This window comes from Symphalangus syndactylus, chromosome 1 (genome assembly GCF_028878055.3).
Source record: "Symphalangus syndactylus isolate Jambi chromosome 1, NHGRI_mSymSyn1-v2.1_pri, whole genome shotgun sequence".
Lineage (NCBI taxonomy): Eukaryota > Metazoa > Chordata > Mammalia > Primates > Hylobatidae > Symphalangus > Symphalangus syndactylus.
Genome location: NC_072423.2, coordinates 109,066,585 through 109,079,612, shown reverse-complemented (window position 1 = coordinate 109,079,612; position 13,028 = coordinate 109,066,585). Strand labels below are relative to the sequence as shown.

The 13,028-nt window shown below is 45.0% G+C and overlaps 2 protein-coding genes across 6 annotated transcripts in view; both read right to left on the bottom strand.

The window, feature by feature from the left end:
• The window catches only part of IQCF6 (IQ motif containing F6), a 127,253-nt gene extending 115,937 nt beyond the window's left edge, over nt 1-11,316 (bottom strand). For 3 of the 5 annotated variants that reach the window (XM_063608964.1, XM_055275258.2, XM_055275265.2), the window contains exons 1-3: nt 11,209-11,316; nt 11,014-11,063; nt 5,171-5,233 (exon numbers count right to left, since the gene is read on the bottom strand). The gene's annotated coding sequence lies outside the window, so the exon portion shown is untranslated. The remainder of the gene's footprint in view (nt 1-5,170; nt 5,234-11,013; nt 11,064-11,208) is intronic. The other 2 variants (XM_055275254.2, XM_055275273.2) reach the window with 2 other exon arrangements.
• Nucleotides 3,200-11,617, bottom strand: IQCF1 (IQ motif containing F1). The gene is made up of 4 exons (XM_055275191.2): nt 11,494-11,617; nt 11,209-11,313; nt 5,171-5,233; nt 3,200-3,660 (listed from the first exon to the last, which is right to left on the bottom strand). Exons 1-4 carry the CDS (start codon nt 11,494-11,496, stop codon nt 3,214-3,216), a joined length of 618 nt encoding a protein of 205 aa, XP_055131166.2. The 5' UTR covers nt 11,497-11,617; the 3' UTR covers nt 3,200-3,213.
• Between the last annotated feature and the right edge of the window lie 1,411 nt (nt 11,618-13,028).

The window sequence follows — 13,028 nt, the reverse complement described above, 5'->3', positions numbered from 1 at the left end:
CTATATTTTAGGTACTAGTACAAACTTTTGAAATCAATGTATTTTTTTTCTGTTATTCCTATGAATCTATAGTGGGAGAGGAAGGCCTGAGCCTCAAACATTTTGATTCATTATTTCATGAAAAATTTCCGGATCTTCTCTGTGGTTATGCTTGCTTGAGGTTTGAGGTGAAAACGTTGAAGCAGATGTTAGCCCATGATTGAGAATTTTCTTCTGCAGATGCTTTGTCTCCTTTTTTTTATTGAAAATTTAGTTTTCTCTTTCCCTTGCCTTCATTTTCTTTTCCCTTTCCTTCCTGAATCACTCCGTCAGTCTGAAATCCTCAGGCTGGGCAGTGCAACATAGCTGCACCAGGGGGAAAGAGAGCCACCATGGAACAGAGCCAGGTGACGGAGGGTCACAAGACAGGGGAGGAAGGCATTGTTTTAGGAGGGACCAGCATGGAAGCCAGGCAGTGGGAGGAGGAGTCCACACAGGGATGTAAGTCCACACCAGTAATAGCGTCCTATCGGGCAGGATGAGAAGGGCATCCTTGGTGGCATAGACCATCAGAACTTGAGCACAGTGAGGAGGATATCCACGCAGAGGGTGGCCTGACATGTTGTGTCAGCTCAGGTTGGGTGAGGGAGCATTTACCCCAGTCATCACACCAATGTGGGGAGCCACAGCCTGAGCCACAAGGACAATAGAGGGTGTCGTATATCAGAGATCAAGAGAAATGGGCCAGTGTCTCTGTGAGAGAGGGGCCAGCAGTAGCTGTGCAGAATTAGTTGCACAAAGGGAAGATCAAATAAGAAAATGTATTAAAGATCATGGGAGCTAGGGGTGTCACTCTCAGAAAAGAAGAGGTAGAAATATGGAAAGGAGGCTGGGCACAGTGGCTCACACCTGTAATCCCAACACTTGGAGGCCGAGGTGGGTGGATCACTTGAGGTCAGGAGTTCAAGACCCGCCCAGCCAACATGGCAAAACCCCATCTTTACTAAAAATACAAAAATTAGCCAGTTTTTATGGTGGTCGCCTGTAATCCCAGCTACTCGTGAGGCTGAGGCAGGAGAATTGCTTGAACCAGGGAGGCAGAGGTTGCAGTGAGCCGATATTGTGCCAGTGCACTCCAGTCTGGGCAACAAAGCCAGAGTCCATCTCAAAAAGAAAAGAAAAGAAAAGAAATATGGAAAGGAGAAAACTAGAGTGAATTCTTAAATTTGGGGTGGGATTGGAGGTATCAGTGTGAGCTCACAGATTTCAATATAGATAGGCACAGAAATGAACACAGATATAAATGTGCGATGCTTGTGCATATACACAAACATGTATTTCCTGGCTCTGTCCACTGAGGAGGCCTGGGAGTGGGAGTACCTCAACAATGATGAGCATGCCTCCATGTGCTCTGCTGGGCCACTCCAGCTGACCCCAGAATTGGCTGCTTTTTCCATGGCTACCAGTATTTAAGGCTTGTTTGTGACCCCTTTCCTTGTTTTGATGCTGATGCAGGATTTTGTTTTACCTTTATTGAGGTATAATTAACAAAATTAAATAGAATGTAGGTGTACAAACTCGATGTTTTGAAGATGCTAGTTTTTAGGGTGCTTGACTGTTTACCCTGGAAGGTGGGGAAGGTTAGCGCCAGTTCACAGCTCAGGACACTGGTCTCAGAGAGGGGAAATGACTTGTCTATGGCCACAGGGCAGTGAGAGGTGGAGCAGACGGTCAGAGCTCTGTGCTCTGATACTCTGAACACAGGACAACAGGGATGAGGAGAAAGACAAGAATCCTTCAGAGTGGGTATGAGAGACCCAGGCCCTGAATGAGACACAAGGGCAGGACATGGCAGGACAGAGCAGGAAATACAGAGCTCGTGCCCGAAAGCTAGAGCCTGAGACTTCTGGACAGCGTCTCAGAACATCTATGAGCTGAGGGACCAGCTCTCCAGGGCACAGTCACTGAAGCAGGGCTGGACATAGGGCTGTGACCCAGACCTCAGAATTCCCCCTCTCTGCAGGGAACCACAGGACAGGGACAGCAGTGTTGACAGGCAGAGGTTCAGCCTAATCTTAACCTGTTTTTTTGTTGTTATTAATTTTTTAATTTATAATTGACAATAATTATACATAATTATGGGGTACAATGTTGTATTTCAATGCATGTATATATACTATAATGACCAAATTGGGATATTTACCATATCCATCACTGGAAACATTTATCATTTCTTGTAGTGACAACATTCAAAATCTTTTTTTAAGTATCTAGAAATATATACTACATTGTTACCTGCTAAATGGCAAACAGGTATATGAAAAATTGTTCAACATCACTAATCATCAGAGTAATGCAAACCTTCACCTCTTAATTGGCCCTTATCATCACCTGGGCCCCAACCCCACCCCAGCTGGCAGCATTTCACAGGGAGGGACTTTCAGAGGAGCCAGCTCTGCCTGGATTAGCCCTTGCAGAAGTTGGGCCAGCGGGGAGGGTAAGGAACACAAGACTAATGCCTCCTCAGCTCCTGCAGCTGTGATAGCCTGAGGTCTAACACTCACCAGAGGGTTGGGTTGGCAGCAAAATGCCCTCTCTCCCACCCCCTTACCTGTGGAACCTCTCATGCCAGCCTGGTCTGGAGGAAAATGAGTCCCAGCTTTCATATGGGGCTCGAGGGCAAGGGACAGATGGGGTTTGGGGTGAGGATGAGGACTTGAGTTATGCTAACAGCTTCCAGTTTGGGTCTCAGATTCTTAGAAGCCAAGTATAAGGACATAGCCCCCAGTGCAGCAGGGAGACAAGATCACAGGGCTTGGGGTTGGGGGGCTCCTCTCAGTCCTAGGGGTTGGGGAACAAGCCCTGAGCAACCAGACCCAGACGGGTGAATTCCTGGAGAATGTGCTGCCATTGCCATGACCACCACCCGCCAGGCTTCCATTATACCCAGTCCTAGGGAGGGTGCACTATGTACACAGAATGATGTAAATATGAATGATGCTCCATGGAGTTGGCCAATTGACGGGTCTGTACCCCCAACTTTCCTTCCTACGGCAGACATTGCTAATCAATCACAGTCTCTGCTCAGTCTGGAAAAGAGGCTCAGAGTCCTGCTCCACATGAGGCCTCAGACAAGCCCTGCCCATTCCTCAGAGCTGGTATATGAAATGCTAAATATCTGCCATCCATTGCTCTGACCTGAAGCTTGTCAGAGACTATCTGGAAAAGACCACTTCATTCCTTTATTGAGAAGGGAATACACTCTGTCACAATGCAAGGCCCTGAGTCCAGCAAGATCTCCAGCTGGAGATGCAGCTGGTTGGCTGTGACTCTGTACTGGCCCTTGATGAACCCCCGGGAAGCACAGGAGCGGCACCTCCAGTAGGCCTGGATAATGCGAACAGCATTGAGCACCTGGCAATAGTGCCTGCGGATGCGCCACATGCGGGCCTGGGACTGCAGTGTGACTGCTGCCCACTCCTCCCGGGAGAAGGCCTCTAGTGCTGCCCGCCGCCTCTTCTTCAGAATCTTGGACAGTATCAGCCGCCACCAGCACTGAATGATGCAGGCACTGAGGGCTGCGTGCAACAGTGCCCGACGCACCAGGGTGCCTCGCCACCAGGCCTGGATCTTGGTGGCTACCATATCTTTGTCAGAGAGCTTCTTTTGGTTTTCTGGGGGCTTTCAAGAAAAAAGAGGGACCTTCAGAGAATGCTCCCCACTGGCTTCAGCCCTGGGGTGTGCCAGGAAAAGCCCTGATTCCCTATCAGCAACTGTCTCTTTTTCTGGAATTCAGGAGCACTGGGCAGGGCACTGGCTGGAACCAGAAGATCAGGTAGATGTCCTGCCTCTGCCATCCTCTGGTTGATAGCCACAAGCACATCACCTTGCCCCTGGGTCTCAGTGTCCTCCCCATCTTGGGGCACACCAGCCCTAGCTACCTCACCCAGTTTTCCATGGACCTTGTTGACCAGCAAGAACACTGTGATACAGGGTCAAAGGGTTACCATGTTCCACTCAGGCCTGATCCTTTCTTTCGGACCCCTTCCACCTGCTGGAGAAGTCACATCCTTTGCCGGCCCTGCCCTCTCATCCCTGATAACAGTTCATAGCCACAGCCTGTTCTCTCCCTCTGTCATGTCTGAAGACTAAACCCTGATTTCTTCTATCTTGCCCAAATTCCTATCTAAGGGGTCTGGGGAGTCATGCCCCACAAATCATAACTTCTCATCAGATGGGTTTTATTTAACCCTATATATTGTGACTTATTTTCAAACCTGACCCTGGCATAACATTACCAGACAAGGAAGAAAAATATTTTATCCCAAAACATGTTTCTTTGCCATATTTTGAAATGGCCCTGCAAAGCTGTTCTTCCTGGAGGAAAATTTGCATCTGAATCTCTATTAACATAGCTAGATCTTTTTCTTCCAGACCCTCCCAATCCTAAAGAGATTAACTAAAATCTGAATACGAAATATTTGTCATCTGTTGTCTCTAAGGGGAGACACTACAAGACTTCAAAAGAACTTTGGTCTCCACAATCTTTTATCTTAACCCAAATGTTCCCTTTCTATGAATCTCAGGTCTTTAAACAAGCTCAACCAATTGTCAGTCAAAAGATGTTTAAATTCACCTATAGCCTGGAAACACTGCCCTCCCCCCAGCCACCACTATGAGTTGTCCCACCTTTCTGGACCAAATCAATGTATTTCTTAAATGTATTTGATTGATGTCCCATACCTCTCTAATTTGTATGAAACCAAGCTGTGCCTGGACTACCTTGGGCACATGTTCTCAGGACTTCCTGAGGGCTGTGTCATGGACCATGGTCACTCATATTTGGCTCAGAATAAATCTCTTCAAATATTTTGCAGAGTTCAACTCTTTTCTCTTTTCGTCAACATGTCATAGTATTAAAAGTTCCTCCACCCCAAAGTTCAAACTCTTACATCTCTTCCCTATCATCATTTTTCTTAACTTTCATATTTTAAATCTTAATTCACAAGCACACATACATGCACAAGCTCAAACACGCACGCACACACACATACACACACGCACACACACGCACACACACACACACACATACTTCTAACTGAGCCCAGCTTCCCACATCATGGTCATTCCATTCCACAAGCACAGCCCCCACATCCCCAGCCCCAGCCCTGTGTGGTTTGGGAGGTCATACTTTTTCTAATTTCTCACTGGCATTGTCCACTGTCTGTGTCTCAACCAGAACTGGAGTTTTAGCCTGAAAAGGAAACGGGGAAAGAGAACGGACAAGATTGAGTTTATTTCTCTTCTTAGCCCAGCACTGTTAGATATGAGTTCTAAATTTCTCTTCAAAGAATCAATGTCAGTATGTTCAATTCTTTGCCTTCTACTTTTAAATTTAACTTCCTCATAAAGCAAGCTTTTTCAATTACCTGCTCCACCCTGACTCATTCCCATTACCTGCTCAGTCTCCACCCTGACTCATTCCGATTTCCTGCTCTGCCATAACCATTTTTCCCACGGAACCACTCACCCCATCACTCTCTTTAAATTAGCCGATCAGAATTAGTTTAGCCTGTGCGGTGTAACCCTAGACAATAGGGGAACGACACAGCAGCAGGGGCCACGGGCATCAGGGATAAGAACCCCTTCCCCTCCCTTGTCCAAGTGTGAACTCACCGTTGCTCCATCTGAAAGGGTGCACCCTTCTATAGAAGTACGTTGCCTTGCTAAGAATTAAAATTTTATATTCGAGCGCTGTTTCTTTTGCGGCACCGAAGCTTTACTTATAACAATTTAGGGGCTCACCTGTGATTACATTCCCCTCCAGGGGCGGTCTCTGGTTCTCCGTCGTGAGGAGGCATGCCCCACCCCCTTGTGGCAGCCTCAGGGGTGAAAAATCAGGACCCACCCCGTGCGAGGAATAACGTGAGCTCTCAGCAACGCGGAAAGAAACTGGCCAGTAACTTAGCTTAAAGGATCCTCACACACTGCGGCAACAACTCTGTGCACAGACCAAGGAAGGAGAAACTGTGGGAGCCAATAAAGTACTTCCTTGGTGGTCAAATTCTGGAGGGCTAAATGTGTGTGCGTGAATGATCACAAACAACCCTACTTGCAGTCTTGTTCGTGTGGACGGTGACGAGTCCTACTGATGGACGGAGTGAGTGGGTCCTCTCTGCAGTTCTGTAGCTACCTCTTGTGGCTTAGGGCGGATCCTGCCATGGGATTTATACCAGCACGCCAACACTAAGGCGAGACGCCCCAGGATTTGAGGGGTTGAGCCTTCCGGGGCAGGCAAGGCGAGAGGTCCCTGCTTTGAGGGGTCGAGCCTTCCGCAAATTTCAGGGGGTTGAACCTCGCACAAACCTCCAGTAGTAAGAAAAATATTCAGAACACCAATTTCCTTTCTTCTCAGGGGAAGAAAGAGTAGCTCCACTCCCAACGGTCCCTCCCCTAGGGGAAGGGGAAGGAGAGGGGAGAACAGCAGTATAAGCGGCTGGCAGAGGCAGGGAAAGACCAGCAAAGAGGAAAGAGAAACTGGGAGAGGAAGTCAGAGAGAAACACAGTCAGAGAGAGAAAGAGACAAAGAGGGAGTCAGAGAGAGAGAGATGGAAGTAGTAAAGAGAAAATAGTGTATCCTCTTCCTTTAAAAGCCAGGGTAAATTTAAAACCTGTAATTAATAATTGAAGGTCTTCTCCAGGACCCTATAACACTCCAATACCACCTTGTTGTCAGTGTAAACAAGGGCATAGCCCGAAAGCACTGAGGCCACTGACAACCCATAGCCTTCGTAATCAAAAATCCTTAATCCAATAACCTGCGGGTGGCCCAAATGCATTCAATCTGTAGCGGCAACTGCTTTGCTAACAGAAGAAAGTAGAAAAATAAGTTTTAGAGGAAACCTCCTTGTGAGCACACTTCAGGTCAGAACTATCCTAAGTCAAAAAAAAAAAAAAGGCAGAAAGGTAGCTTACTGACTCAAGAACCTTAAAGTATGAGGCTATTCTATTAGAAAAAGAGGATTTAACATTAACCACTGAAAATTCCCTTAACCCAGGTTTCCTAACAGGGGATCTAGACCAGACCTACGAGGAACTCCCTTCAGGACAAGATGATAGATGGTTCCGCCCCGGTGACTGAGGGAAAAAGACACAATGGGTATTCAGCAAGTGATAAGAAAACTCTTGTAGAAGCAGAGTTAGGAAAATTGCTCAAACCTGCAAGCTGTTTGCACTCAGTCAAGCCTTAAAGTACTTACAGAATCGGGAAGGAGCCATCTATACCAATTCTAAGTTAATATGGACTGAACGAGGTCTTATTCATAGCAAAGAATAATTGAAATCCCGAACTTACAAGGTTTTCAACAAAAGTAAAGTTTGCGAAAAGTTAACATTGTAACATGTATTATCCTAACTTCTAATCTTGTGGCCTTAAAACAGTCTAGTCCACAGGCATGAAGGAAGTTCACATTGGAAAAGAATGGTTATCATCTTCGAGGAAAAAAAAAGGGGTGGGGGGAGAATTTATGTAAAAAGGAATGTTATATGGTAAATTCTTGTCCTAAAATAAATTAACTGGTTGTTTAAAGAAAGGGGTGTTTGCAACAAGTCAGAAAATTGAGGCATGTCGAAGAATTATCTGTGAAAGTCATGAAAAAATAGTTTTAAAAGGGAATTTATGCAGGAAGTGTTGTATAATTTAAAAGTAATTAGGCCTCCTGAATGTAAAACTATTGAAGAAACAGTTTCTGTGCAAGGTGTGTAAGGAAAGTAAAATATACCTTTGGTAAAAGGATCATAAGGAGGCATAAGAATGTGGATTTTTACCTACATTAAAAAGATTTAAAAAAATTTTGTTTTAAAGGTTTAAGCAAGTTTTGAAACGTTAATTGTAAAGGAAGTTCTGTATGTAAACATATTGGCTAAAGTTAAAGGGGTACCATCCAGTTTTTCTGTGAACTAGACATTAAAATAAAAGCACAACAGGTTTTTCTTAAAGCACTAACCTGCTCTTTAACAAAAATTATAAAAGGTTAAAAAGAGTCTATAAAATTCTTACCTTATGGTCAGACATCAAAAATTGGATAAATATATCTACAAGGTTTTATTAAAATTAAGTTTAACATTAATAACACACTTAATATAAAGGTGAAATTTAGCTTATCTGATATAAAAATCATACAGGAAGCTTGTCAAATATAAAATGGTGTTTGGCTTTCTTTGGTCTAAAAACTAATAAAAATAGGTGCTAAAGGAAATTTCTCAGTAAGAAGGCACCAAGGACTATAAAGTCCACTGCTGATGTCCCCACGTTTAAAACAAATGGTCAATTTCTTAGAAATCATATACTTTCCTTTCCCTCAAAACTAAAAGTCTTTTAGCACAGGTACCACCCCTAGAATTTCTGGTAAACCAGCACCAGCCTAAAGATCACATTCTCATCAAAGGGTGGAAAGCAGGAAAACTGCAGCCAGCCTGGGAAGGACCCTACCCTGTACTGCTAACCACCAAGACAGCTGTTGTACAGCGGAAAGGGGATGGACTCATCACACCTGAGTCAAGAAAGCGCCGCCCCCTCCAGAGTCGTGGGCTGTAGTCCCAGGGGAAAACCCTACCAAACTAAAGCTAAGAAGAATTTAACTCTCTTTCATCTATTCTATTACTCTTTCTTCTTTCCTCACTCTATTGCTGACCATCTAGTTATTACATAACCAAGTCAATTTCTCTTCAAACTATTGCATTTGATGCTTGCCTTGTTATACCCTGTGGGGAACTGCCAAGTCAAAGACAGCTCTCTACTTCAGAAAAGTACCTCTGTCCCTCCTGCCTCTCCTCAGACTGGGCATTAGTGAATTGGGACCATTTAATCCAGGGAGATTTTGATAAAGACCCCAGTGTCAACCAGGAGTCTTGCCCTGCAATGTAGAGTTTTTATACCATAGTTGGTCCAGCATTCTGTGGACCACTAAAGAGCAAGGATGGACTGCCCCAACCGGTTTTTGTAATTTCCTAAAGCCATACATTCATTGTACTAGAGGGACAGCCCATGCCTCCCACTAACTGTCAGCTAAACCAGTGCAATCCTATACAGGTTATTATCTTGAATCCTCAAAGTTCTTTCCCTTTTCTAAGCCAGTTCCCTTCTTTAAGCCAGTATTATGGTATGGGGGCTGAGGTTTCAGGGACAGACTCTATTGGATTCTTTGAAATGCATTTCTTTGAACCCCGGCCGCCTGCACCTTCCTCTAAGCCTTCTTCCAAAACCTCTCACATGGAACAATTGCTCCTCCTCCATCTAACAACAAGACCAAGATAGCTATCGTAGAAGCGAAAGACTTAAAACAAACTTTGGCAATTAACACAGGATACCAAGATGCAAATGCCTGGTTGGAATGGATCAAATATTCCATCAGCACATTAAACAAAAGCAAATGTTATGCTTGGGCCCCCAGCAGGCCAGAGGCCCAGATTGTCCCCTTTCCACTAGGGTGGTCCTCCAGTTGACTGGGTGTGGGCTGCATGGTAGCTCTTTTCCAGGATTCTACAGCCTGGAGTAACAAGTCGTGCCATGCTCTCTCTCTCTCTGCTATATTCTGAAGTCCGGCACCCTGCAGGTCGGCCCCTGAGGGTCATCCAGTTTCCATCTCCCAATACTAAGTTCACTTCATGTCTCTCACGACAGGGAGGAAACTTAGCATTCCCTGGAGACCTGAAGGGATGCAGTGAGCTTAAGAATTTTCAAGAGCTTATCAATCAGTCAGCCCTTGTTCATCCCCGAGGGGATGTGTGGTGGTATTGTGGTGGACCTTTACTGGACACTCTGCTGAATAACTGAAGTGGCACTTGTGTTTTAGTCCAATTGGCTATCCCTTTCACCCTGGCATTTCATCAACCAGAGGAAGGAAAAATAAGACATTGTAAAGTAAGAGAAGCCCCTTATGGGTCTTTTGACTCTCACGTCTATTTAAATGCAACTGGAGTCCAACAGGGAATACCAGATCAATTTAAAGCCTGAAATCAAATAGCTGCAGGATTTGAGTCAATATTTTGTTGAGAGACAATTAATAAAAATGTAGATTGAATAAACTACATCTGCTACAACCAACAGCGATTTATTAACTACACTAGAGATGGTGTTAAAGGAGTAGCTGAGAAATTAGGGGCTACTAGCCAGATGGCTTGGGAAAATAGGATAGCCTTAGACATGATAATAGCAGAAAGAGGAGGAGTTTGCGTCATGATTAAAACTCAATGTTGTACTTTCATCCCAAACAACACTGCCCCTGATGGAAGTATAACAAAGGCATTGCGAGGTCTGACTGCTCTGTCCAATGAGTTAGCCAACAACTCAGGGGTAAATTACCCCTTTACAGGATGCCTAGAAAAGTGGTTCAGTAAATAGAAAAGAATTATAGCCTCAATTCTCACTTCCCTGGCAGCCGCAATGGGTGTATTTATTCTTGTCGGGTGCTGTGTCACGCCATGCATCCATGGGTTGGTGCAGAGAGGCTCATAAAAACAGCACTTACTAAAACCTCCCTTAACTATCCTCCACCTTATCCAGAGAAGCTTCTTCTTTCGGAAAATCAAGCAGAACATCTAAGCCAAGACATGTTAAGGAAGTTTAAAGAGAAAGAGCTGTAAGGAAATGCAAGAGGAGGAGTTGTTAGGTATGAGTTCTAAATTTCTCTTCAAAGAATCAGTATGTCAGTATGTTCAATTCTTTGCCTTCTACTTTTAAACTTAACTTCCTTGTAAAGCAACCTTTTTCAATTACCTGTTCCACCCTGACCCATTCTGATTACCTGCTCCACCCTGACTCATTCCCATTACCTGCTCAGTCTCCACCCTGACTCATTCCGATTTCCTGCTCTGCCATAACCATTTCTCCCACCAAACCATTCACTTAGCCAATCAGAATTAGTTTAGCCTGTGCGGTCTAACTCTAGCCAATAGGGGAATGACACAGCAGCAGGGGCCACATGCGTCAGGGATAAGAACCCCTTCCCCTCCCTTGTCCAAGTGTGCACTCACCATTGCTCCATCTGTAAGGGCGCACCCTTCTATAGAAGTACATTGCCTTGCTGAGAATTAAAAAGAAAATTTTATATTCGAGCACTATTTCTTTTGCGGCACTGAAACCTTACTTATAACAGCACCATGCAAAAGACACTAGCCACAAGCACTGGGACATGGGATCAATGACATCCAAGTCAGGGCTCTTCCTACCTCTGCCTTCGACTCTGCTCCTAAGGACAAATGGGTCGGTGTCTCCTTCTGCTGAGGCTCATCTTCTGTTGAGGGTTCCTTCGTCTTTTTGGGCTGCTTCTCCTCCTGCAATCAGCATTAGGGGAAAGGCAAGAGGGAGGCTGCTGTCCCTCCCTCTCCATTCAATATGGCACACATCCCCAGCTTCCAGGGCTTCTTAGAGTCTTTGGTGTCAGAGGGTCCCTTCACCCTGAGAGATCTATGGGGACATCCCTAACAAGCCTGGTGTGTCTGGCTTTCTCTTACCATTGGTCACATATGGATTGATTGTAGACAGTTCAAATCCCCTCATATCTGTGTTCATCCAGCCATAGCATAGGCAGGAAGTGTGGAGGAAGAAAGGCCTGTGATTTCATAAGGGCACCTGTGACTCAGGCACCAGATGGCTCCTAACAAGTGAGCCCCCTCCAAGGGAAAGACAAAAGCACTGCCCATTCTTTTCTGCCAGAAATGGCCAAAGCCCTGACTTCAAAGGCAAGATGCCAGAAATACTGGCCCATTGCTGTAAAGGTTTATAAAAAGCCAGTCATTTCTAATAACATTTAATTGAAAAAACTTGGCCAGGTGCAGTGGTTCAGGCCTGTAATCCCAGCACTTTGGGAGGCTGAGGCAGGCAGATCAACTGAGGTCAGGAGTTCGAGACCAGCCTGGCCAATATGGCGAAACCTTGTCCCTACTAAAATTACAAAAATTAGCTGGGTGTGGTGGCTGTCACCTGTAATCCCAGCTACTCAGGAGGCTGAGACAGGAGAATCACTTGAACCCAGGAGGTGGAGTTTGCAGTGAGCCAGGATCATACCACTGCACTCCAGGCTGGGCAAGAGAGCAAGATGCCATCTCAAAAAAAAAAAAAGAAAAGAAAAAACTTAAATAGCCAACTTAAATAATCAATGGGGATTAATTTAATGATGCATAATTCATTCATACTATAAAATACTACATAACTATTAAAAATAATGAATTTGATCTATATTACTAATGAGGAAAAATATAATGATGTATTTATAAGTAAAAAACTAAAGTTCCTTTGATCCCACTATGTAGACAAATCTAGGAACATAATTATACACATAAAATTGAATAATTTATGCCAGAAGTTATTATATGATACACATTATATGTTGTAAATGAATATAAAGAAGAAAAAGTATATATACCAAACTATTACCAATGATTACCTTTGGAGAGGAGAGTTAAATTGCTGACTCATGCCTAACACAGTCCCCAAGGAACCCCATGAGGGCCTGAGGACCAGCCTGGACTCCATCTGAGGCTCAAATGGGTTCAAGTGCTCTCCTGTCTGCCTCTGTCCCTGGGGTCTCAAAGCCACAATCAGATGGATGGGGGTGGCCACTGCACAAGCACGGCCCCTTTCTGCCTGATCTCGGCCTCTGAAGACCCAGCTGGACAGGGTAAGGCCATGAGAGGCACAGCCCCTGGGGTCACTGAGGAGTGCACTTGAAATGTATAGGATGAGTATGGGAGAAGCCAATGTGGATCTGTAGGGGGAATGTAGGGAAGAGGAGGAGGCCATTTGAGGCTGGGATGTGAAGTTAATGGGATGAGGGGGTGGGGAATATGGGAATACATTGAAAGATGTGGGAAGTTGTGGGTGTGATATAGTTTGGCTCTGTGTCCCCACCCAAATCTCATCTTGAATTTTAACTCCCACAATTCCCATGTGTTGTGGGAGGAACCTGGTGGGAGGTGATTGAATTAGGGGGGCAGGTCTTTCCTGTGCTGTTCTCATGATAGTGAATGAGTCTCAAGAGATTTGATGG

Bases quoted from the DNA above. Each gene is read 5' to 3' on its own strand.
- IQCF1 (XM_055275191.2), bottom strand. The intron at 5,234-11,208 runs GTAGGAAGAGCC...TTTCCTTTTCAG, and splicing joins GAGCAGAGTCGAAGGCAGAG to GCTAAAACTCCAGTTCTGGT. The intron at 3,661-5,170 runs GTATGACCTCCC...TTTTCTTGAAAG, and splicing joins CCAGTGAGAAATTAGAAAAA to CCCCCAGAAAACCAAAAGAA.